At 37.4% G+C, this 27618-nt stretch overlaps 1 protein-coding gene across 1 annotated transcript; it reads left to right on the forward strand.

Annotated features, from left to right (window-relative positions):
• Positions 1-27610, forward strand: lmcd1 (LIM and cysteine-rich domains 1). Its single transcript, XM_051948145.1, has 7 exons — positions 1-660; positions 13749-13834; positions 15730-15985; positions 20092-20241; positions 20329-20559; positions 22071-22289; positions 25293-27610. Exons 1-7 carry the CDS (start codon positions 634-636, stop codon positions 25401-25403), a joined length of 1080 nt encoding a protein of 359 aa, XP_051804105.1. The 5' UTR covers positions 1-633; the 3' UTR covers positions 25404-27610.
• The last annotated feature ends 8 nt before the right edge of the window (positions 27611-27618 follow it).

Here is a 27618-nt window from a genome sequence, read left to right on the forward strand (position 1 = left end):
GAGGAGAGGAGGAGGAATTCCTGATGTTCTGATTGGCCGAGGACTTTCCCCAGGTCTGCTGTGATTGGCTGACGGGGTGTGAGCAGGGAATCCCTCAGTCTTTGTCTCAGATTAAAAACTCAAACAGTCCAGTCAGGCCTCAGGTGGTTCTGGAGCTCAGGGAGGAACTGAACCGGAGACACAGATCTGTCTGGAGCTGAGTTCAACACAGCAGAGTAGGAAAAAAACAAAGAAAACTCACTTCCTGGAGGTGAAGAAACCTGCAGGAGGGAGGAGAAGGAGACGAGTTTAACAGGGAAGAGCTGGGGGAACTTTAGAGGAAGGAGAAGGTGAGTTTAGCTGTTACTGAGGCAGAAAGAGGAGAGAAAACCAGCGGAGAAGAACCCTCAAGGAGCTTCAAGAAGCTGTTAGAGCCCTGAAGAACCCTGAAGAAGCTTTGGGAAGCCTGGATGAGACTGGAGAGCCCTGAAGAACCCTGGAGGAGCCCAGCAGTGGGTGGATGAGCGTCTAGACGGTGGAGCTGCTGTGGGCTGAGCTGTGGGCGGGCGGAGAGGAAGTGTGGTTGGCAGGAGAGGAATTTAAAGCCTCATTGTTCTGGGAGCAGCCAGCCGAGCAGCCGAGGAGTCGACTGACATGGACGTGAGCTCAGCTGTGGAGAAGGTAAAGAACATCTGCATGTGCTCAGATACAGATGTGGAGGTCAGAGGTCACAGGTGTAGATGGTGGTGGAGGAACCCTTAACTTTATAATGAGGAGACTTTAATGAGTTTAGATGATCTTTAATGAAAGATACACCATAAAACTTACTTTTATAGCTTTAATTGTGATGTCTTTTAACAATTTACTGATTCTAATCAATAGAATCCCAAAAAATAAGTTTTTATCTACATGTTAACCCTAAAAACTGACATTTCTGTCAAAAATTTGGTGTGAAATTAGTTTAACCTTCCGGTTAGGTTTGTTTCTCAGCAACAGAAAACCAAAAAAATCCGTTAAACTTTGTCTATATCTCCTTATTAACTCCATTAACAATCATTTCTATGAATACTTAGTGCAGTGGTGTTCTTCATCTCTCATAGATCACAGTTCATCAGGGATAATTCACTCATTTTTCATTAAAAAGTGCATTTTTTTTAATGTACAATGGAAAGTCCTTCATATAAAATGCAATAGTTTTACATGACTTTTGTTTATTTTACATTTTGGATTTTTGAGAGTGATGCTAATAAATGAACACGTTTTCTGTTCAGGTAAGTTTACAAATATGTCATTTTATATCTTAATTAAACTTATTAAGTCAAGCAGAGGAAGTTTCATACAGAAAAAGTACTTCAAGCTGTTTTTTAAAATATTTTTTCACTTTAAAATGAATAAATTTAATCTGAAACACAACAAGAGGGTCAAAAAGCTAAAAAAAATATGTATATTAAGGAATACAAGATGGTAAAGACATGTTAAACTGTTTGATTGTTTTGTTAAATTACAGATAATATCTCGTGAAATTGTTTAAAATGATTAATAATGATTTTTAGTGTGAGTTCACAGATTTCAGTATTTTGTTAAATTACAGAAAATATTAAGTCAAATTATGTAAAAATATATTTATATTATTATATAATAATGACTTTTAGTGTGAATTTCCAGATTTTCCTGTTTGGTTAAAATACAGATGATCTGACAGCTGTAAATAACGTCCACATGAAAAACAGTAAACTGTTCTTTTACGTTTCTTTTCTGTAAATTTATTTAAACTTTTATTTTACTGTATGTAAGTCAGCTAAAATATTGTTATTTACACATACTTGTTGATATCTGAAAAAGATAATCATTGTAAAAATGTTTTTTTACACATTTCCTAACTTTTGTCATGTAATAATATAAACATAATAGTAATTTATTCTTTTACAACATTTGACTGTAAATTTATAAAATTTTAAAATATTTAAATCCACCAGAAAATTTTTTTTTTTTACAAATGATCTACATTGGAGAGTGAATAATTCTTTCTGTTGTTTTACAGATTTTTATCTGTTTTGTTAAATTGCATGTAATGTCTGGTAACACCACAGAAAAAAGGTTGATTAATGAGAGGGAGGAGAAATGAAAAACAATGTCATTCATTTTCAGGTATTTGCTGTCATTTGCATCGTTTATTGTTGCTTTTTGTAATTTTGAACATTCTGTTTGACCTTTTATTTGTACTTTCACTGTTTGTCACTTCTATGTTTGAAACGTTTACCTTAAAGCTCAGAGAAACTTTGTACAGTTTTTCACGTTTATTCATTTTTGAGATGTGTTTCCTCTATTCTGTAACTAAATGATATTAATAATAATCAGGTTAAGTCACACATTTAACAGCCGGTGATCTTAAAGTCTAATGTTGGTTATTTTGTCCTTTTAAAGCTCATCTCAGCCTCACTCACCTTAACATGCTGCTTCAGGCGTATCTATTGTCCTTTTGAACAAGAAGTTTGAGTCTCTTCTTATTAATTTATGCAGTTTGTGTCATCTAAAAGGAAACTATTAGTGTTCTGTCACTTTAAGCAGCAGTTTTTCATGAATGTGACGAATCTCTGATTGATTCCATGAAGCTGAAAACACGATCATCAGTCAAACTGGAACAGAAACAGTTTGTGCTGCTCAAACTGTTCACAGAGAAAATGAAGCCTGAATGTTCTGGACGTGAAGCTAAAGATCTGTCGGGTTTAATTTATTACGTCTGTTTTTATCGTTTTTTTTTCTTGATTTGGAGCAAATTTGTTAAAGAAGTGAAACATGTTTCTCTTACAAACCTTCAAACTGCTGTTAAACGTGAGGGAAACAAGTGTTTTAGCTGCAAAATTTAATTTCTACACTGTAAAAGAAGACATCTTTAAAGCCACTTTAACTGTGATTTCACAGATTTTCTTAGTTTTGTTTAATTACAGCTAATATCAAATAAAATAGCAGAAAAAAATATTACATGTATGATATATCTTATTTTAATTTACATCTTGACTGTAAAAACACAAAACAAAACTGTAAATTATATTTTTATTATAATTATATTTTAACAAATATTAATGATTTCTTCTGCAACATTTGACTGTGAAATTACACCTTTTTTTCCTGTATTTAAATCTGTTATAAAATAATAGAAACATTTTATGTATTTGAAAGAAAAACATCTACATATTAAAGATTAAAAAACAGTAAATAACTTTACCTTTAATTTTACGGCTTTCCTCTGTTTTGTTGAATTTGTAAAAAGAATAAATAAATAAATAAATAAATAAATAGGTAAATAATAAAAGAAAACTGGTGGAAATGTTGACATGAAACATCGAGTTTGAAATCTGTTTGAAAATTTAAAGAACAATAATAAAAGAAATCGCAATTGGAAGATAATAAACCATTTTTTAAACTGTTATTTTCCAGATATTTTTCCTTGTTTTACTAAATTATTGATAACATCCCATAAAATTAGAGAAAAATATAAATTTAAATGTTAACTACGAACAAAACAAATCTGTAAATTATATCTGCATAAAAATCACTGTTTTTACAAAGATTTCTTGTTTCTTTTACCACATTGACTGTAAAATTACACTGTTTTACTGTATTTAAATTAATCTTATAATATATAAAGATTTTACAGACATTTGCAGTTATTTTCACTGGATTTTAAAGTTTTTAATGCAACACATTTAAAAGACTTTGAAGTGTTTTAATTGTATTTTTTGCAGTGTTTTTTTTCATCAAATAGTCCCCCCCTCACTGTTTATTAAAGAAACATTATACTGCTGTAATTAAAGGCTACTGACCAAGGCTTTAGTTTAAAACACCAAAAATGCACCTTTTTATTCATTCTCTAAGAGTCTTTAATCATCTTTCATTCACTTCAGGTTATTTTTTAAGCCTGTTCTGCAGTTAAAGACATTTTAATACCGCTCTGGATGAATCTCTGCGCCTCGTTCACAAACATGAAACAGTTTTAGGTTTGACTTTCATCCAGAACCACGAGGCTCTGATCCACAGATCCTCCTTTAATTCGGCCTCCGGTCCGAGAACCTGATGGATCAGCGTCACCTGTCGAGGTTTGATCCCGACTTCTGGAAAAAGTGTCGTCACAGGATGGAAATAACCTGCAGGCTGCAAACACAAACACACAACGGCTCAGCGTGATGGAGCTGCAGCCAAAATACTCAACAAAAATCAGAGTTAAGCAGCGATTTATTTCAATTATCAGCTAATCTGACGCTTATTTTCTCACTAACTCTAATGTGTGAATGTTGGTGTTTATATTTCTTTACATGTGAATAATTTAGCTAAAGTCCTATAAATGCAGCTGACAAAACTTTTAGCAGCTTATAAGCTACAAATATTTAGAATTTGTAAATCTGAACCCCTTTTGTGCTGCAAAGTGTAAAGTGCATATAAATAAAACTGTATTTTCATGTAAACTGTCTCAAAAAAAGTATAAAATTCAGCAGCCAGAGTGCAAATATACTATGAAATAACAGGAAATGAGCATTTCATAATAAAAGAGTAATTTTCTGTAATTAATATTTATGTCTTAGCCTTAATTTTATCTGATACTGTCAGTATTTTGGGGGATTTTTCACTTTTAAAGAACGATATTTACATGTATAAAAACAATGAAATTAATTCAAAAGATAGATAATATTTATAGATATTATACGAGCATAAAATCACTTTATTTAAATATTTTTGTTGTGAAATTATACAAAATCTCTCATCTACAGGAACATTATGTAAAAATATCAAACCCATACTTCTTTTTCTATTAATTGTCGCTCATTAGGTCTAATTTTAGAATTATATTTACTTTATCAAACTGGAATTTAACAGTTTCATCTATTAACCTATTTTTTCTTTTAAAAATATTTGTGAAATACAGATAAATCTGGAAATTTCGAGATTTTTCACAAGTTACAGGTTTTTAAAGGTAATTTATTTGTTTTTTGTATTTTCCTGAATTTCAAAGAAACAGAAAAGATCTGTAAAATAAAAAATAAAATAAAATTATAATTTATTTTATGGCATGTCAAACTGAACACTGGTAAAAAAAAATAATAGAAGTAATAATGATAATAATAACAGCAACAACAACAAAAACAATAATAATCACAGCAGTAGTAATAAAATCAAAAAATGTAAAAAATTACAGCTTGTTTTCTGTGTGTAAGCCTGAAAATAGTTTAAAAAATGTGAAAAATTGAAAATGTAATCACTGAACACATACTAGATTGAATTTAAAACATCAAAAAATTGCAATTTTCAAATAAAATGTGTATTAAATCTATTTTACCTGCAAGAGGATGAATAAAGTAAATCATTTGTGCTTCAAAATTTTTCAATTTAAGCCAGATTCTGGGATGCTTACATGAGAAATTTCAACACAACAAACAGATAAATGTAAAGTCAGGCAACCAAACGGGCACAAAATGCAATAAAATGCCAGAAAATAATTTTTAAAAATCTTTTAAAGTTTTCTGAAGCCTCTGGAAATGTCATGAAATTGTGAGTTTTGTTCAATAAATGACCAAAAATATGAGTTTACCACCACATAACGCCAATAAAAGCAACAAATCCTCTTTAAAATCAAGCTGTAGCTGCAAAATGTTTCTGCTCTAAACATCAGCTCATAGATGAATCGGCTTAAAGCGACACTAACAGGATTCAGTTTCATCTTCTGTCCACTTTTCCTCCCGTTTATTTCCACGTTGAGTTGCTGCTGGAATCTGCAGCTCGTTTAGTTTTAAATCCGAGCAGCAGGAAATTCATCGGATGTTTCACGTCAGAGTTCTTGGCTGTGATTCCGATTATCAGCGGCTTTTTTATCTCCCAGCGTTTCCTCTCCACATAGTCGACATGTTCAGAATTTCTCTCCTTATCTGAATCTAATTTTAGAGCCGCCACATGTTTCCTCAGAAACAAGCATTTTTCTGCCCTGAGACTGAGGTATCTGAGGCTTTTATTTCTAACTGGGAGGATAAAATGTGGCTGCAAATTGAAAGCAAACAAGAGATCTACAATTTATTAAACAAAGTAAAATTACAGAAATGTCAGTGATTGTGCGTAATTTTAGAAATATATTTACAATGTGAAACTTGAATTTAGCACTTATTTTCTAGTTAAAAAACTGAAATATATGTGAAATTTAGATGAATTTGCACGTGTTCCAAAAAATCTTTTATGTAAATTAAAATAAAATAAATCTTAAATGTCATTTTAAATGAGACATAAAAACCTTCATCTATTTTTTGTTGTTTTCTTCACACAAAAATATTTTAATTTTTTTCTTATTTTGTTTTTCCTTTATTTTACAGTGCAGTCACCCCCTGGATGAATCTTTTTATGTTAAAAAATATTATTTTTTTCTTCAAAAAAACAAACAAAATCTAAATTTATGTCCATGTTTTTTTTTTAGGATTTTTTTATTATTATTTTATTTTTTTACTCAATCAATCTGTATTTCAAAAATATGTTAAAACAAATATATGTATATATGGATATTTGTGTGTGTGTGTGTGTGTGTGTACTTGTTTCTGCTATACCGGTGGGGACTTTGACCTGACTATTTGCTATAAAGGTGGGGACTTGTCTTACGGTGGGGACCTAAAATGAGGTCCCCACGGGTGGCAACACCGTTTTCTTGGCCATGTTGTTGTTAATAAAAAATGTAAAAGTGCAAAAACGTTTGTTTAGGGTTAGGCATTGATTTGGTGATGGTTAAGGTTAGGGTTAGGGTAAGGGTTAGGAGTTAGATATGAATGGGAGTCAATGGTAAGTCCCCACCGGTATGGAAAAACAAACGTGTGTGTGTGTGTGTGTGTGTGTGTGTGTGTGTGTGTGTGTGTGTGTGTGTGTATGAAATGTAAATTTAAATAACATAAGTGTGAAATAGTTCACAATTTTCAACCTCACAATAGTATTATCATCATAAAACACCCAGTCACAGCTGAAAAGATGTACAGACAATCTGTAAATACTTAAGAATTTAAAACTTCTTTAATGTAAATATTTACCAGTTTAACAGTTCTCTACGGTAGTATATAAACTAAACATATATCTCATTTTCAGCAGCCTGGGAGTGAAAATGACTTTAAAATAACAGAGGAAAAAATGTAAAAAATACAACAATTAATACACGTAATTATTCTTGCCTTTATTTGACATAAATATGGATTAAAAGATGTATTTTGACAGCTCATATTTATCCATATCATCATGCAGTTAAGACATTAATTCAACATTTTTGTGATTTATCTCATTTAACAAACAAATCCATGTAACAGTTTTTTCTGTTCATCGTCACTCATTATGCCTCATATTTTACATATATTTACTGTATTAACCTTGAATTTCACTGTTTAATTCATCAAAAAGGTTTTGATTGGATGTGAACAGGAACAGGTTTGTGTTGAGACTCGTTGCTGCGTCATGAGGTTGAAAAACTGGTTTATTTCTTGTGAACTTTTGAGTCACTTCTGTTGTAATTCTGACTCGCATGTGAGACTAGAAACTATAAAAAACACCATTAAACTGAACAGCAGTAGCAGAAGCTTCCTTTAAAGCTGAACAGACCTGAGGAGGCTGTTCTGACCTGCTGCTGCTGAAAACAAACGGTCCAGAGGGAGTTAACCAAGCTGCAGCTGTTTCTGTTCACTGAGAGCTTTTCAGCTCATCGTCCGTCTGCTGACACCTTTAAACACTCGTCTGTCTTCAGGCTTTATAAATTCACTCGTCTGTCCTCTGATAATAACACGACGCTCCACAGATAATCCCCTAACAGACATGAAGCAGCACAGGAACATGTTTCTGACTTGATTAGATGCTACAAATCTGTACAAAAACGTTGATGTACAAAAAAAAAACAGTTTAACGTGAAGGAGGTTGTTGCGTGTTAAAATAAAATAAAATAAATATGATGTAAGAACATAGAAGATACAGTAAAATAAAACTAGACAAGCCCTCAGTCGAGGGCAGAACCATGCCTATGCATGATACTCTGAATCAATTTTGATCATCCTACGTATATCCCTTCCTGTACAAATGATGCAATATGCAGGAAATGTGCTAAGTGACCCCTGTGACCTTGACCTTGATCTGCTGACCTCTAACTCCACAACTGAGCAGGGGACCTTAGACCGATCTTCAGTGCCAAGTTTGATTATCCTGACTTCAGCACGTGCAGAGATATCTGAACGGACATACACACATACAAACACACATACATACTTACCCAGCCAGATAGAAGAGAATGCAGTAACCCCGCTGACATACGTCAGGCGTAGTTAATACAAATGATAGTAAAATTACATTTAATTTAATTAATAAACAATAACAAATGATATAAAAATCATCAATTTAACAAGGAGGTTATTGCATGTGAACAGAAAAAAATTAAATAAAACAAAATAAAAATAACAGATATTAAAGTAAACAAGGAAACAAAATAAAATAAGAGATTATAAAATCAATTTAAATTAAATTATATAACAATAATAAATTATGTAAAAACCAGCCATTTAACTTGAAGGAGGTTATTGTATGTTAAAATAAAATAAAACAATCAATTAATATAAAATAAAATAAAACATTATAAAATAATAATAAAGGAAACTAAATAAAATAAATTAAATTAAATTAAATAACAACAATAAATGTTTATGTAAAAAGCAACAATTTAACATGAAGGAGGTTATTGCACATTCAAATAAAATCTAACCAAATAAACTGAAATAAAGTAACAGCAGATAATAAAACAAAAAAAGATAAAATAAAACTAAATAAAATTAAAGATAGTAAAATAAAATAACATGATTTTTTTTTGCATTTTTTCTCCTCTGTTGTTTTCTTACACTTTACAGATTTAACCAATAATGCATATTGTGTAAATTATGAACTTTAGAGGTGTTTACTGGATTTTACGGAGCTATGCTAAGCTAACGGGCTAACTGAAGCGGATTGATCTCCAGAGTCAGTGAATTTCATCCATCCATTCTCTATACACCGCTTTATCCTCACTAGGGTCACTGGAGTCTATCCCAGCTGACTCGGGAGAAGGCAGGGCACACCCTGGACAGGTCACCAGTCTGTCACAGGGCTACATATACAGACAAACAATCACACTTACATTCACACCTACGGACAATTTAGAGTGATAAATTAACCTCAGCATATTTTTGGACTGTGGGAGGAAGCCGGAGTACCTGGAGAAAACCCACGCATGCACAGGGAGAACATGTAAACTCCATGCAGAAAGATCCCAGACCGGGATTTGAACCGGGGATCTTCTTGCTGCAAGGCGAAAGTGCTAACCACTACCGCACTGTGCAGCCCGAGATTCAGTGAATTTCCCCAATAAAAAAAGTTTAGTTTTTCCTTTAATGCAGAACACTGAGTGATATTTTTAGACAGTAGTGCTATTTTAACTGCATGCTAACTATTCAGGTTTAGTGTTTTCTGTTTTTTTTGTACATGATCAAAGTTTTTCCCAGTTTGGTGTTGGAGACCGGTTGGTTCAACATCTGGTAGAAACCTGAAACCAGACCAGAGGAGGTTGTTGTAGCAGTTCGGCTCATTGTTGTGTTTATATTCAGAATCTTACGTATGTGATGGACTCCCTGGGGCTGGCTAAAACCTGCTGACAGACGGACAGACGGCCCACCTGTCAGACAAACAGCAGCCTGGTTCAGGTTTCCTGCCAGCGGCTTTGAAAGCAGTCCGTCATCGCCCACATGTTGGTCTCTCTGTAGCTGTGAGGACATTTGAACTGTCGCTGTGCATCAGTCGACCTCCTACTGTCATTTATAACAGCCACAGCTAAATACCAAACAGCCCAGATAACAGAAGAGTTTGGCTTCAAAACGAAATGAAAGTCCAGCAGCCAGAACAAACACAGGACGAATGACGCCTCAGAAAGAGTCAGAGTGTTGAAAGGGAACCAAATTCAGGTCATTACATGTTTAAAAAAGCAAAAAACTGTGAAAATCAGGCAGCAAGGAGGCCAGAAAAACATTTAAGAAACATTGGAATGCTGCAACATTAAAAAAACTGTTGAAATGATGTGAAATATCTGTAAAATTATATTTTCAGTGGATTTATTAAGTAAAATAGTGTGATTTTGTGCCCATACATTGTACAAGAACAAATTACTAATAATATTTCATTTGTTATTATTATTGTTGTTATTATCTGGAATTTAAGAAATCTATAAAATAACAGTTTAAAAATTATTTATAGTCAATTTTCAGTGCTTATTATATCTATTTTCTCTTCCAAATAATGTCAGATATCTGCAAAATTAGATTTTTATTGCATTTAGTTAGTGTGATATTGTGATCACACACGGTAAAAGAACAAATTAGTCGACACTATTGTTATTATTATTAGTAGTAGTGTGATTAATATCTGTAATTTAAATATTCACTTAAAAACAGTTCATTTTAATATTTGTAAAATAAATAAATTTCCCAATTTTTCAGTGCTTAATATTCATATTTTCTCTTCCAAATAGCGTCAAATATCTGTAAAATAATATTTTTAGTGCATTTAATTACATTAAAATATTGTTATTTTGTGGTCATACATTATAAAAGAACAAATTACTCCTAATTACTTTTATGATTATTATCTGTAATTTAAAAAAACTGCCCATCTGCTTTCAAACTGTAAAATAACAGTTTGAAAGCAGATGGGCCATTTTCCATTTAGTATTATGCATGATTTTTCTTTTGAGTAATGACAAATATCTGTAAAATTATATTTACGGCTGATTTAAACTAATAAACTATTTGCAAGAAAAATACAGATTTTTGATGTTGACTTTATTTACAGTGTTGGCCTGTTTTTACTCATTATCTTTAACAAAACCAGATTGACCAGATGTTTTGTTTTACCAGACATTTTTTTAACAGATGTTTTTTCTACCAGGTGTTTATTTTTACCAGATGTTTTTTACCAGGTGTTTTTTAAACAGATGTTTTTTTTCTTTTTTTTTCCCAGGTGTTTTTTTTACCAGACATTTTTTTACCAGATGCTTTTTTTTTACCAGGTGTTGTTTTTACCAAATGTTTTTTTTACCAGGTGTTTTTTTTTTAACCAGATGTACCAGATGTTTTTTCTTTTTCTTTTTTTAACCAAAAGGTTTTTGACAGTGTAGCAGCGTAAACAGTGTGAAGTCCAGATGTGGATCTGCAGTGTTTGTGAGGACACTGATGATGATGATGTCACTGGGCGGACCAATGAGATCATCTATCGTGTGTGTGTGTGTGTGTGTGTGTGTGTGTGTGGGTGTGTGTGTGTGTGTGTGTGTGTGTTTCCTCCCACACAGACTCTCTTGATAAATGTTAAAAAAAAAACATCGTCTCTTCTTTCCCCTGTGTCTTCGTTGTTATCGTCACTTCAGGCTGTCAGAAGAGTATTTTATCTTCTCTGTGACACAAACATCTATCAGAAAAAAGACATTTTCTTAGATTTTCACCAAACAAACTGCTGCCACGACTCCTCAGTTTGGTTCTTCCTTTTAGGTGAAATAGTTAAACTGGAGCTTCACGTTTCATGTTTATTCCCTGGATCCTGGTGGATAATTTGGGTTTTATTGCACAGAAGATGATATCAGTGAGAAATTACATTTTAAAAACATTCCTTCAGCGTTAAACAAAGCTAGAACATGTTGCCTGTGATACTGAGGTAGATCATTATAACTTTAAAACATTTCCCACAGTGTTAGATGATACCAAAGGTTCTCAGTGTGTAAAGAACATTTTTAAGAACTTTATCCTTTAGCCATTGAGATTTTCATCCATCCGTCCATCCAGGTCTCCTCCCAGGTGGACATGTTTGGGAAAACCTCCAGATGAAGTCTCCCTGGAGGCATCCGAATCAGACAGCCAAGCCACCTCATCTGGCTCCTTTCAACATGATGGAGCTGCGGCTCTACTCCGAGCTTCCTCTGGATGTTTGAGCTCTTCACCCTATCTCTAAGGCTGAGCCCAGACACGCTAGAGAGGAAGCGCATTTCAGCCGCTTGTATCCCCGATCTTGTTCTTTCGGTCACTACCCAAAGCTCATGACCATAGGTGAGGGTTGGAACGTAGATGGTCTGGTAAATTGAGAGCTTTTCTTTGTGGCTCAGCTCCCTCTTCACCACGACGGTTCAGTGTAACGTCCACATTACTGCTGGCGCTGCACCAATCCGCCTGTCCATCTCATGCTCCGTTTTCCCATCGCTCATGAACAAGATCCCGAGATACTTGAACTCCTTTGCTTGGGGAAGCAACTTCCTCCCAACCCAGAGGGAGCAATTCATTGGTTTCCAGCAGAGAACCATGGCCTTGGACTTGGAGGTGCTGATCCACATCCTCGCTGCTTCACACTCGGCTGCAAACCGCTCCAGTGCTGCTGAAGGTCACGGTCTGAGGAAGCCAACAGAACCACAAAAGCAGAGATGTGATTCTGAGGCTCCCAAACTGGACACCCTCCTCACCCCAGCTGTGCCTTGAGATCCTGTCCATGAACGCCACGAACAGGATCGGAGACAAAGGGGAGCCTTGGAGGAGTCCAACACCACTGGAAACGTGTGACTTTATGCCGAGTATGTGGACACAGCTCTCACTTTGGTTGTACAGAGACCGAATGGCTCGCATCAATGAGCCTGGTACCCCATATTCCAGCAGTACCTCCTACAGAGCCCCTCGGGGGACACGGTCATAGACATTCTCCAGATCCACAAAACACATGTAGGTTGGTAGGTCGAACTCCCATGACCCCCTCAGCAGCTCCACATGAGTAAAGAGTTGGTCCGCTGTTCCACGATCGGACGGAATCCACATGGCTTCTTCTGAATCCGAAGTTTGACAGTCGGTCAGAGCCTCGCTTCCAGCACCGAACAGTAAACTCTCCCGGGGTGCCTGAAAAGTGTGATACCCCGGTAGTTGGCACACACTCTCCGGTCCCTCTTTATAATAATGGGAACCACCACCCTGTTCTGCCACTCTGCAGGTACCCTACCCGATGCCCACGGGACACTGTTGAGACGTGTCACCCAAGACAGTCCAACAATGTCCAGAGTCTTCAGCCTCTCAGGGCGAATCTCGTCCACACCAGGCGCTTTGCCACCGAGGAGCTTCTTAACTATCTCGGTAACCTCTGCAATGGATATGGACGAATATTCCCCCAAGTCTTCAGGCTCAGAGGACGTGTTTACTCGGTTCAGGAATTCCGCAAAGTGCTCTTTCCGGCGCCCATCAATGTCCCCAATACAGGTACTGGGGAACTTCATTAATCCAAAGGAAATTCTTGTGCCAGACATCGCTCAGAAAAAAGAAAATACACCATCTGAAAAGAAGAATAACCAAGATATACATATATAAAGGTCAAAATATAATCAGAACTAGAACAGGACAGTAAAAAAGTAAAGCTTGTAACAATACTGAGGTAATAAATGATATCGCATTTGATTAAATTAAAATGAAATGTCCAGGTAAGACATTCTGGGAACTTTCTGCTGAGAACAAAACAAAAATGTTGCAGAACTCATAACGTTTAAAAATAAAAGAATAAAATTCAGCTTTTGGTCTATGCTTTAAATGAGACTTTATGTATTTGTGACCTCTAACATTTGATGCTCACAAGGTTTCAAGTATAAATTCTACTAAACTGTATGTCTATACTTCCTTTGAATAGAACATATAACAGAAATGGATCTATGACTGTGCTTCACTCTTATTTCCGCTCAGATGTCCATAAAGCAGAAGAGTTCAGCAGCAGCGATGTGTCTCGTATGTAAGGAGAGCTGCTCTGGATTTCAGCCACATTCTTGGAGGTATTGAACTCCCCCTTTTTTCTTTCTTTTCATTTTCTCCCTCTGCCTAAACAACTACATGAAAAGAAAAATCGTCTCCACTCTCCTCCCACGGCTCTCTTCGGTTCTCTGCTCGTAAGGAAACATGACTGGGGATCAGAAGGGTGTTGGCTGGACGAGGAATAAACATGGAAACTGTGGAGAGGAGCGACTGAATTAGGATGTTTTGTAATCCGAGAGCAAAACAGCAACGCTAACAGTCAGTTTTAACAGATGCAGTAAGAGATCATGCTGCAGTAGCAACTCCACCTGGTTGTAATGATTTTTTTTATTTAAATACAACTGTGACAGTAAAAGCATCCCAAATGTTGCGGAAATAGTAGCTGTAGCTGCACTGTGAGCACAGATAACTTCATTTTCTGCTTCTCTTGTGGAATAAAACAACTGTAAAAGCTTTATGATGTGATTTCAAGACTGAAAGAAAGAGGTGTTTTTCTGACAACTGGAGGTTTTCAAGACAAACAGGCTGCGGTTGAATCATTAATGCAAAAAAAATTAACAGCCGTGTACATTAAGGTGCTTTTCCAGTAAAAAAAAAAACCTTCAATCAGACAACAGAGGACTGAGGCTAAAGATTCAGCTTTGCACCAAACTGATTCAACATCCAAATAAATCTGTTGATTTTCTGTAGATGATGTACTTTATGCAAAGCAGTGCATGTAGAAAACAACTTAATGTGAATTTTAACTCATTTTTATTATTTATTATTTTAATAAGTTTCCATACGGCTCTGTATGAACATTGCCTGCAGTTCAGCTGTAAACCTCCACATTTTTGTAACATTTGTAATGTTGGTCACAGCTCAGTCACTGAAGGCTTCATGGTTGCAAAGAGGATTGCAGAATTTTTATTTTTTACAGAATCTCATTCATTTGTTTTTGGTAAATTTTTAAAAGAAACACATTTCCAGTTAAATGACTTGGATTAAATATCACAATTTTATATTTATATTTTGTAATTTTTCCTGATGCAACCACACATCACAGACGCATAGTTCAAGAACCGTCAGAAAGTTGGAAATTTGACAACTTTTTCAACTTTAACAGTTTCTGACTGATAAATGGAGTCATTTTGTGGATGTCTTGAAATTAGGGATGAGACTTTAATGCTTCAATTTTGATAAATTAATGAAAAACAAATAAATAACACATCTAATCATACCTTTCTCAGTTCCCTAATTTGCACACTCCAGCCCAGTAGGTGGCGGTAAATGAGCCTAATGTCTGTTTGACAGCCGTGAAGAACATGCACAGGACGCACTGACGTGAGCACACAAAAAAGTTTGGTGAACAGTGGAGGAAGACAAGACCTCATTGAGCTTGTTGGGTGGAAATTTTCTTTAAAAACTTCTGATGGCAGCTTAGATAAAAGTGTGGTTGTGTGCAAATTGTGCACCAAAGAGTTTTCTGATCACTGCAGCACTTCAAGCCGACAGTATCACCTCAATGTAAAACATGCTGCTGTTAGCACCAGAGCTAATGTTAGCTAACGTAAACATCCTATAATTGACCACTTTTCAAGACATTGAAAGTGCTTGAGTTTACAAAAAGTCTAAAAATGTTGAATACAATCCCTTTATTTGCACTTTGAGTTTGCAGTAATCTGTGAATGTAGCAGACAGATGAAAAGTATAGAAAAATAGAAATGAAACAAACATTTTTGTTATTTAAAAGTCTATTCATTGATTCAGTCATCAACTAAAATTTATTTGAATTGAAAAATGTTGCTTATTGTGTCAAATATGTAATGAATTAATTACAAAGCCTTAGAATGAGTTCTTTAAGCGCGTCCCACCACTACTTTAAAGACAACCCGCCTTGTGGTTCAGATTGCTAACTCCTGTCTCCTTTGTCCAGGAAAGCCTGCACAGCTTGTGGCTGCAGCACCATCGATCACGCTCCTGGAGGCGACCTGGAGGACGACCAGAGGATGGGACGACTACTGGCCGACTCACCCTGCGCACATTTAACAGCGAAGGTTAAAGGAGGCGGCGGCCTTCGCATGTACAAGAGAAACCGGATGATTGTGACGAATCCGGTGGTGTCGCGCAAAGACCCGACCTTCAACACCACGACGTACGACTGGGCGCCGGCCGGACTCAACCAGAAACTGGTGAGGAAGCTGCAATCAGTATGAAGTTAGTAACTCTAAAGCTGTTTCATCACATTACTGCCTTGACCTGAAATGGGAGAACTTCTAAACACCAAAGCTTGAATTAAACAGGATGGTACGACTCCATGCACTAGCTATGAGGGTCCTAAAAAAGCCCTTGCCTTCACCAGAAAATGTCAAGAAGAATGGCTGTCCCTGCACTATTTTTCAACTTTGTAGCTTTAGCAGCAACACATGCACAAAAAGCTGACATAATGCTGCGTTTTATGTCTTCAACAGCCAAAAAAGCGCTGCTTATCGCACTGTTCTACTGACAAAATAGTTTTTTCACTGTCAAAAACCCTTGAAAGCACCACTTTGTACGAGGGCTCTTCAAAAACTTTCTTGCCTATAATCAGAACACATTTCAGGAGAAATGCTATTCTTGCATTATTTTTCAGCATAACCACCTTTAACAGCAAAACATACAAAAAAAGCTGGCATAATGCTGCTTTTTATGTCATTAAAAGTCAAAAAAGTGCTGCATATTACACTATTCTAAAGACAACGCCACTTTCAAAAGCACAAATTTATCCGAGGATATTTTTAAAAGTTCTCGGCTTCTCCAGAAAACAGGAGAATGTCACACTCCTCCTGTGCCAGTGCTGACGCAGCCGATTGAGAACAGCTGAGGAGAGGCACTGCTGAGAAGCGCAGCTGAACTTGATAATTAATCAATCATCCCACCATAAAGCCTGACACTTCCCACACCACTCTGCTGCATCATTTCACCACCTTCCCTGGCCACGACTCACTCCGCCATCTCCTGCACGCCGCCTCTCGGACTCTGTCTCCCCTTTTGGACGAGCTTATCTTTTTCCCTGCCATTGCCACATTCCCTCCCTCGGCTCAGACAACTTGGCTCCTCGTCCGCCTCCCATGCACTGGACTCAGTAAACCATCTTCCCCTTCACTCCAGTTAGTTTTATGTTTAGTTCTACCTCGGCCTTCGGGTCCGCCCTGTGTTTAGTTTCGTTGATTCTCTCCTCCTTGTTGTTTCTTTCCTGCCTCTGTTATTAAGAGTTTTTCTGTTTCCTTATCCTTTATTTTTATTAAATCATTGTTCATTTCATCCTCCTGTCTGTGCCTGCTGCTTGGGTTCTCCCCTGTGCTGGGTGACAGAGAAAGATCGTTCTTGTCTTATTTTACAACATAGTCTCCTTTAACATTAATTAACTTGGTCCACCAATGTTCAAGCTTCTATCCCTTCATGGAAAAAGATCACATCTTGATCCTCCACATTCTCCTCAACAGCATGCATGACCTCATCGTCACTCTGAAAAAATGGAGACAACACGAGTAGGACGACAGTTTGGGAAACAGAATTCAGATGGTGTAGGTCAGGTTTATAGACCTAAAAGCTACAAACCTTACATGATACAAGCAGCAGCAGTACAAGGCACCATTTTATAACGAGGGTACTTTAAAATGTTCTCAGCTTCACCAGAAAACACCACTGGAGAACGACTGTTCTGGCAGAATTCTTCAGGGTCCTGAAACATCAGTGCAGCTGGTCTGTCGATGTTCAAGCTTGTTTTTGTTCATGGAAGAAGGGCACATCTTGAGTGTCCACAAACTCCTCAAAAGCATGCGTGACTTCATCATCACTCTGACAATATGCATGGCTTCATCATTATTTTACAGCATGCATGACCTCATCATCCATCTGAAAATGGTGACCATGCGAGTGCAATTTCAGTTTGGGAAATGGAAGTCAAAAGGTATGAGATAAGGTATATATACACACAAACTATGAAGACATATCATGCAACACTTTATAGTTTAATTTACATATATACCATAGTGAGCCTCCAGATACTCAACAGTAAGCATGACCTCATCATTCATCTGGACATGGTGACCATGCCAGTGCGATTTCAGTATGAGAAACGGAAGTGAAAAGTCACACATCAGGTACATGTATATACCTGTAAACTATAAAGACTTATGTCATGCAGCATTTTACAGTGTAGTTTACATGTACAAATGCCATAATGAGCTTTCTGATACTCCCCAATAACACATATGACCTCATCATTCATCTGCAAATGGCGACCATGTAAGTGCAATTTCAGTTAGAAACAGGTAGAAATCAGACAGTGGAGACCAGGTATATATACAAGTGTAAACTATGAAGCCTTATTTGATATAAGGCTTTACACTTATGCCCCAGAATGGGAGTTACGCCTCTAATCTCCAAGTAAGACCAAGAAATTTAAGTCCCCTCTCATGAGTGTGTTGTTTCAGCTCATATTTTCTCCATTTTTTTTCTCTCTTAAAATATGATGCTCTCAACTTGATGAGCTAAAAATGTATTCTTACCCTACGGATTTACCATTTTATTCACTCCTTTAGTTGAGTTTTAAGTGTAGATTTCTCTGCGTCGAACATCCTGAACTATCTGGTCTCCATTAAAAACAGACTCGAGCATGCTTCAGGCTCCACAGCCTGTAATTACAGCGATGACAGACATTACTGCGGCTGAGCTTGTAGAGACGGATCCAAACGCAACACTGACGGAGGCTGCATTCCAGATGTGTCTCGAAAGATCTCGTTCATTTCACTCGACTCCTTTGTTTGCTTGAGTTTTTAGATGCAGCTCTAAACTGTTACTCACCATTTGACTGTGGTGAAATAATCTGACGACATGCAGATGTGTCACTGAGAACACCTGGACAGAACGATGACGACTTCAGATGTGTTCAGTGAGCTCAGGTTTCAGTGGTGGGGAACTCCGAAAAACAACAGTTAACTGATTTAAAAATATGGGGAAAAAACACTAAATTTTCAAGTGCAGCAAAATTAGTGTATTTTCAGGCCAAAATGATCCAAATCCAAACACCCAAAACTTGTGCTTTTATAAATATTAATTATGTCTGTAGAATTACACTGATTTACTGTATTTCAAACAACTGGAAATATCATTATTTTGCAGACATTTGCTGTTATTAAAACTTTTGAACTTTTTTGTAACATTACAGTATTTCACAAAAATTATAAAGTCACTGGGAACAAATTCAAAACTTAAGTTGGGGCGGGCGGGGGGAGGGATATTCAGATACCAAAATTAATATCTGGATACCACCGTAGTGAACAAATATTTGGATATTCAGGATATTCGGGTCCAGCCCTACTCTTTACAGAACAAACAGCTCACAGTGACGGAAGAATAAAATGTGCTTTAAGCGATGCTATGTAAAACCTCTAAAAAAACAGTTACACACACAAATGCCTCAGTATTATCAATAATACATGGATGTGACTGTTCACATAGTGTTTCTTCCTGTTCAATATAATATACACCACCATTCAAAAGTTTGGGGTCACTTAGAAATGTCCTCATTTTAAAAAAAAAAAAGCTTTATTCAATGAAGATAACATTAACTGAATCAGAAACTCAGTCTAGACATTAATGTGTTAAATGACTATTCTAGCTGGAAACGGCTGATTTTTTTTTTTTTAAATGTTATTTTCTTATCCTCTTTTTCGGCTTTATTTGATAGGAGAGATAGGAAATGGGGAGAAGAGTTGGGGGAAGACATGCAGCAAAGGGCCACGAGCGGGAATCAAACCCGGGCCGCTGCGTCGGAGACCAGCCCCTATACATAGTTCGCCTGCTTAACCCATTTAAGCTATACAGGCGCCCGAAACAGCTGATTTTTAACGGAATATCTCCATAAGGGTACAGAGGAACATTTCCAGCAACCGTCACTCCTGTGTTCTAATGCTACATTGTGTTAGCTAATGGTGTTGAAAGGCTAACTGATGATTAGAAAACCCTTGTGCACTTATGTTAGCACATGAATAAAAGTGAGTTTTCATGGAAAACATTAACTTTTGAACAGTAGTGTAGAGTATTTCTTACTGCATACTGTCCAAAATAATATAATGTCCAATTATCAAACTAAATATTTCAGGAGCTATTTCTTTCTTTGTCTGAAGGTGGCGACACATTTATTTCACATCTTTGTATCAGCCTGCTGAGTCGTAATGTGCTCCTCAATCTGGTGTAAAATCTAAACGTTTCTGTAAATCTAACCAGACCTCAAACTCTCTGACCTCCTCAGGCGATGCAGTACATGGAGCTTCTCTCACAGAGTCAACGTCCGGTTTCAGGCACCGATGGAGCTTTAGAGCGTCGCAGGCAGCTCCTCGGTCAGCTTCTTGTATACGATCAGGACCCCATGAAGTGTCAGAGCCTTTCCACTGAGGAGGAGGTAAAACCGTGATTATTCATAACAAGCTAACATCGGCTTTTTTTGTGGTTCATGAAGTGTTTTTACTTCTTCACCGTCTTTTTGCAGATTTCCTCCATGCTGCTGTTTGTGAAGCAGTACAAACAGGAGGCACTGGGAGTCGGGGAGGTCGCTTTACCTGGAGAGGGTGGAGCTTTGAGGGAAGCAGCCATTCAGAGGACGGCCAAGGATGCCAAGAAGGATGCGGTCCAGCAACAGGACCACAGCTCGACCAACAGCAACGCCGCCTCCACTGCTGGGTCCACCAATGGGACGGAAGACGGCAGCAAGACTGAATACGTGAGTAAATGACTGACTGTTTGAAGCTTAAATCCTGGTTATCTTAGGAAAATGGCCCTGGTATTACTGGGTAACTGGTTTGTGGTATCCTCTTACCATACTACAAAAATATCATGAAACAAACTAAACAGGTTCAGTTCTGCAGGTTGAAATATTGCGTTAGAAGTTCACATGCTGCTAAAGGTTTTTCTAAAGTCACACTAAAAACCCATTAAATGTCCCATTTGGTGAAAATCTATTTCTTCAATCATTTTGTGCATCTTAAAAACTTGAAGATGTGAAATAGAAGCTGTGAGAATCAGAAATACAAATACTTTATTAATCTTCTAAGAGGAAGCTGCTTATACTGCTCCCATTCAAAGAGCTCCAAATTTAAGCAGTAGATGAAAACACAACATATAACAAAAATCTACTTGAGTAGAAAGTATAAACATAAAATCTAAATACATACATTGTACTAGGAAATAAAATGTATAGTGTAATAAGTAATAACACAGTTATAATTGTGATTTTGCATAGATAAGAAGTGAATATTACTTAAATATGAAAACTACTGCACAGTTTCTGCAGAATTTTATTCACTTTCTAGAAATAAACTACAGAACCAATAATAACCAAGCAAAAAATTTCGTAGCTCCGCCCCTTCACTGCTTCCAGGTGAACCAATTAGAATGAGCAGCCGGTCTATTTACTTCAAGCAGCTGCTTCGGCTAAACTCTAAAACATCTAAACCACAAACTAAACTCACCAAATGTTCTGCTGTAAGAGTGAACACAACAGTCTTCATGCACTGACAGCATCTGAGGAACTGAACACCCAGTGGATTACTGGTTTTATTGATGCTAATGTCCCCACATTAGGAAATGTGGCTAACATTAGTAGTACAGCATTAGCATTAGCCACAACAATAGGTAAATGCTGTGGGTTTGCAAGTCGTGCAACTATTGTGGCATTAGCATTAGCCACAACAATAGCCAGATCCTTAGAGTTGCTGCATTGGGTGGCTAACATTAGCTTTAGAACCTTCACATTAACCACAACATGCTAATCTGCAGGAAAATGCTACAGGTTAGCATGTCGTGCAACTTTTGTGCCATTAACATTATCCATAAGAATAGCCAAATCCTCTGAATTGGTGCATTGGGCAGCTGATGTGGCTAACATTAGCATTGCAACATTAACACTAGCCACAACAAAAGGAAAATGCTTCAGGCTAGCATGTTGTGCGAATAATGTGGCATTTACATTAGCCACAATAATAGCGAAATCCTTAGAGTTAGCACATTGGGTCACTAACATTAGCATTATAACATTAGCATTAGGACAATGCTGTGGATTAGCATGTCGTGCTACTGTTATGGCATTAGCATTAGCCACAGCAATAGCTAAGTCCTGAGAGTTAGCGCCTTGGATGGCTGACATGGTTCACATTAGCATTTTAATGCAGTTGAACTCGAATTTAGCATCAGTAATTTTACAAACTGATCTTTCTACTTTCATTTTTTGTCTAGCGGTGCACTGGTTGCCAAGGCGAGGTTGAAAAGGAGAATCCTGCTGTGTATGCCGAGCGTGCCGGTTACCATGACGCCCTATGGCATCCAACATGCTTCGTGTGCTCGGAGTGCGGCCAGGGATTGGCTGACCTGGTCTACTTCTGGTCCAATCAGAAGCTGCTCTGCGGGCGTCACTACTGTCAGTCGGTTTGGCCACGATGCTCTGGCTGTGACGAGGTGAGACTTTAATCCTACTGGCAGTACTATATAAAACACTGCAATACTACAGTATGTAATAATGTCAAACCACTCACAACAATAATCTTAAACAATAAATAAGGCATATAACTTTGAGGTCTCACATATTTCATGGCCACCTGACAACAAGACCAAGTAGCCACAGGATGCCAAAGCCCAATTCTAATATTTATTGACACACTTTAAAAGTATTTCACAGACATTCATGAATGCAGAATACCATCTCTGAACACGCAACACGTCCAGCCTTAAAGAAGATGGGCTACAGCAGCAGAAGACCACACCAGGTGCCACTCCTGTCAGCTCAGAACAGGAAACCGGGGCTAAAATTCACACAGGTTCACCAAAACTGGACAATAGAAGATTGGAAAAATGTTGTCTGGTCTGGGGAGTCTCCATTCAGCTGCAACCTTCAGATGGTCAGAATTTGGAGTAAACAACATGAAAGCATGGATCCATCCTGACTTGTATCAACGGTTCAGGCTGCTGATGGTGTAATGGTGTGTGGGATATTTTCTCAGCACACTTTGGGCCCCTTGAAAAAGCCCTCAAACTCATACGACCATAGAGGTCATATGTACGTGTCCCTGAAATACGACCCATGAGAGCGTATTTAGGTTAGTGCCCCTTCGGGAACAGGAAGGCATTACGGGATTTAATTCGCGAAACGGCTTTTCCCTCGCGAAACGACTTTTCCCTCACTTTCGCAAGACGGGTTTAAGGTTATGGTTATGGTTAGGGATAAGGTTAGTGTTAGGTCAAAGTTTGTTCATGGTGACGTTTCAGCTGAGACACCGGAGTGTCGATATTTACTCAACCGCTAGAGGTCGCTTAACTTCAAAACGTAACACTCGTCGTAATAAGGGCGTGTACAGATGACCTATGTGGTCGTTTTTTCAGGGAGGACAGTCTCGCCCCTTTGTACCAACTGTTCATGTCACAGTCAGTCAGCCTGAGTGTCGTTACTAACCATGTCCATCCCTTTATGACCACAGTGGACCATCTTCTGATGCTACTTCCAGCAGGATAATGCGCCATATCATAAAGCTCAGATCATCTCAGACTAGGGCTGAGTACCGAACTTCGGTTCTTTAATGGCACCGATCGAAATGTTTTGGTAGTAATGGGTATCGAAATAAGCCTCGTCTTTCAGTTCCATGTTCCAGTACTTATCGCGTGATTATGATAAAGCAAACCTGTGATTGGCTGTAACATTACACGTCATTGCGGCAAGCCGGAAAAAAACATGCTGCCCATTCACAGACAGGTTTCACGTTAGGTACATTGAATTTACTGCAGTTGTGTAGCATGTCGTCGAAGCAAGAGTACCTGGCTGCAGCAGGAGGTCCCTCTCTGTCGAAGTGGGAAAAGACGTCTCTGAGGTCTAAAACGTGGCTCTACTTTTGTAAAATGGACGCCAATAGTGCGCGGTGCAGTATATGCCAGAGCGGGTGGTAAACTCCATCTAAGGCTAAATACCGGCACGAGACCAATAGTCGGCAAGTACCTTAAGGGAAAGTTGAAAAGAACTTTGAAGAGAGTTCAAGAGGGCGTGAAACCGTTAAGAGGTAAACGGGTGGGGTCCGCGCAGTCCGCCCGGGGGATTCAACTCGGCAGGCCAGGGGCGGCCGCTCGGTGCGGGAGGATCCCCTTGCGGGACCTCTCCCCAGGTGCGGGCCGTCCCCCGCCGGGCGCATTTCCTCCATGGCGGTGCGCCGCGACCGGCTCCGGGTCGGCCAGGAAGGGTCCGGGGGCGAAGGTGGCTCAGTATGTACTGAACTGTACATTGCTTGCAAATGTTCTTTTGCACTGGAAATCACTGGAAAATTAAACTCAAGATGTGAAAAGTTATGTGTAATGCAATTTTCATTCTGTTAGAGTATATATTGTAAAACTGGTATCGAAAAAAGTATCGTTTCGGAACCGGTATCGGAATTGGTACCGGTATCGAAACTTTTAGATTGATACCCAGCCCTATCTCAAACTGGTTTCTTGAACATGACAATGAGTTCACTATAGTCCAAAGGCCTCCCCAGTCACTAAATCTCAATCCAGTAGACCCTTTGGGATGTGGTGGAACGGGAGATTGGCATCATGGATGTTCAGCCAACAAATCTGCTATAACTGTGTGATGCTATCATGTTAATATGGGCCAAAATCTCTGTGGAATGTTTCCAACAGCTTGTTGAAAGTATGCCATGAAGAATTAAAGCAGTTCTGAAGGCAAAAGGTGGTCCAATCTTTTACCAGGAAGGTGTACCTAATAAAGTGGTCTGTGAGTGTATATCTGACCTGGTACCTTCTGACTTCTGTTTCCCAAACTGAAATCACACTTTCCTGGTTGCCATTTTCTGAGTAATGATGAAGTCATGCATGTTATCAGAGTGATGATGAGGTCATCCATGCTTTTGATGAGTTTTTGGAGGTTCAAGATGTGACCTTCTTCCACGAAGAGATAGAAGCTTGGTGGGCCAAGTGCGTTAAAGTTAAAGGAGACTGTATGGAAACGTGTTTATTTATATAGCGCCAGTTAACAATCCATGTCATCAAATAGCACTTTACAAAATGAGGTAAAGACCTTAGAAATTCTAAACAGAGAACCCAACAATCCAAGGTTGCCTTTGGATCCCCTATTAGCAAGAACCAAAAGAAAAAAACAAAAGAAAATCAACTTTTAACAAGGAGGGGGAAAAAAACTTCTGACAGAACCAGACGCTTCGACTGGTTGGGAACATCAGGATAGTAGATGAGAACAGACAAATAATACAAACAGAACAAGGAAGTTAATGCACATTCAGTAAAGGTTTATCAAATCAGGCTCAAACAACAACTACAGAAAGATGCAGGTGAATATGTCTACTGTATGAAACCACGGGTTATAATGGTGATCCACAGAATATTGTGTTATATCAGAGTCCTGCACACATTCTTACATTAAAAGTACTTTTTGATTGCTAATTGTGTTTCCTCGTTCCTCCTCAGCTGATCTTCTGTCAGTCTTTTCTGACGGCGAGCGACGGACGGACGTTTCATCATCATCATTACTGCTGCTGGAAGTGTGGACAACACCTGGATACACCCTGCAAACACTGACGCTCACCAGATGTTTTAGCACCGCTCGAATAAACTAAATCAGAAGGAAGCAAATCCTATTAATTTCAAACTGTGGTAAAAACACAACAGCTCAGCAACACAGAAATAAGTGGAGCTAAAAGTCTTCACATTGCATGTTTAACTGACATATTAGCGCTTTCAATGCAAAACGTCCGGTTGATTTATTCGTGTTTAAAATACTTAGAACATTTAACTGACACACAAACACTCATCCAGCTGAGCCTACTGGTATTTGAGGTTGTTAAGAAGCAGTTTAGTTTGACACAACAGTGTTTAAAGGACTTAAAGGAACATCCTGTTGATTTATTAGCACTTAAAGCCCTGACAGTGACGGCAGCCAGATGTTCGGCCTCCAGCTGCAGCTTCGTGTGGAGGCCCAAAGCTGACTTTTTAGGAAACAAACAGTCAAATAAAAGGAGAAGTATTACAGCTAATGTAAATAAATGAACAAACAAGTATGAGTTTCAGAGCTGCCAACTGTGTCAACATGTTTTAGTTTCCATTTTCACATTGAGATCCATTCACTGCGTTGTTTGTTTAAGAGGTTTTAGCCAGAAAACATTACAAGTTGCAAAATATGCCATGAGAATTAAGCAAACTCTGTGTTGAAGTCAAAAACAAACTTTCAAGCTTAAAAAAATGATTATATTTATTTCTCTGAATGTGTTTGGCCACTTTTCATCATCTTTACATAATATATTTTTAGTTATTTTATTCTAAATGTATGAATCTAGATTCTCATAACGTGACAATGCTAAAACTGTAGCTGTTGTGAAGATATTTGGATTTAAACACAAGGTCAACGATCACAAAAACAGGGTCTGAAAATCAGATTTGACCTCAAATTTGATACTCTCAACATTTATATTTTGGAGAAAAAAACTGAAAAATGTCTTTCTTATGAAGTAATTTTTGCCTGTAAATGTAGCTCAATAAATGTGTCAGTAACAATATATTCATTTTTTCATTATTTTAGTGCAGCAACGTGCCTTATTTTTCCATGTGTAACTTAATTATCATTACTACAGATAGAAGCTGACTGGAAACACTAATGATGCAGTGTTTTTGTAGTTCTTTTTATGGAAACAATGGATCAAGTGGAGATCTTTCTGTTAATGCTGACATTAAATGCTCAATCAAACACTAAAAATAGCTTCACTTAATCTTAACTCCAAAATAATCAAGTAATAATTATCCTAAATATGTCAGGTTTGGATTTTTGCAGATTTATTTTAGGCAGAAATAATTTTATCGGTTGACTGAAACCTCAGAAAACTGGACATTGAAAAGGCTGATAAAGACTAATTAGTATTTAATAGCTGGAACTCTTAACCTTTTTTTCTAAAGTAGGTTTCAATTAATTGCTTTTTAAACACAGAGTGGAAGTTTGATTTTTACTAACTGCTAACAGTATTTAAAATTTTCATCTTTTCTCTTCTGTTTTATTGCAGTTAGCATTTATGAACATGGATCTCTGCTGCTGCCAATTGCTGAAAATGTTTGTTTTATTTTGCCAATGCTTAACAAAAGTATAAACTGTCTTTTAAATATTTTTGTTGTCAACTACGAGGACAGTAAAAGTGCGCAAGTTACATAGTTTGTGCTAAAATGACTCAAAACAAGTTAACCAAACATTGAATGTGTGCTAGTCAGACGCTAATTAGCTCGACTTTTGTTTCCCAATATGAAATGCATCAGTATAATCAGCTAGCTTAACGTCAGCTAACCTATGCTTGTGTTTTATTTTTAATCCTGATTGCTGCTAAAAGACAAACAAAAACAGTAAGTGAGGTAGCAAAACTGTTTGAGGTGACGTAGCATTTAAAAAATACTGTTCCATACAACGTTATCTGTGGAAGATGATGATTTTAAGAATATCAAACTGAACATTGACTGCAGTTTGTGTGTATTCTATTTAGCCTAGCTTAGCATAAAACTGGAAGTAGTTCAGTCATTTATGAAACATTGCACCTGTGAATTATGCAGGAAGGAACAAGATGTAAATCTGTCTCTGGCTAGTGGCTACGTTGATGAACAAGGATTTTAAAAATCTGCTCTGTCAAGACGATTCATTTTTGGATAAAATATGCAGATGAAAAAACTGTTGTAGAATCTCAATGCTGTGTTTTTAAAGTTGTCATTATTCACAATGAGGAATTTCCAGTTGAATAAAGCAAATGAATAAATCAGTGTG

The sequence above is a fragment of the Acanthochromis polyacanthus genome, chromosome 5 (genome assembly GCF_021347895.1).
Source record: "Acanthochromis polyacanthus isolate Apoly-LR-REF ecotype Palm Island chromosome 5, KAUST_Apoly_ChrSc, whole genome shotgun sequence".
NCBI lineage: Eukaryota > Metazoa > Chordata > Actinopteri > Pomacentridae > Acanthochromis > Acanthochromis polyacanthus.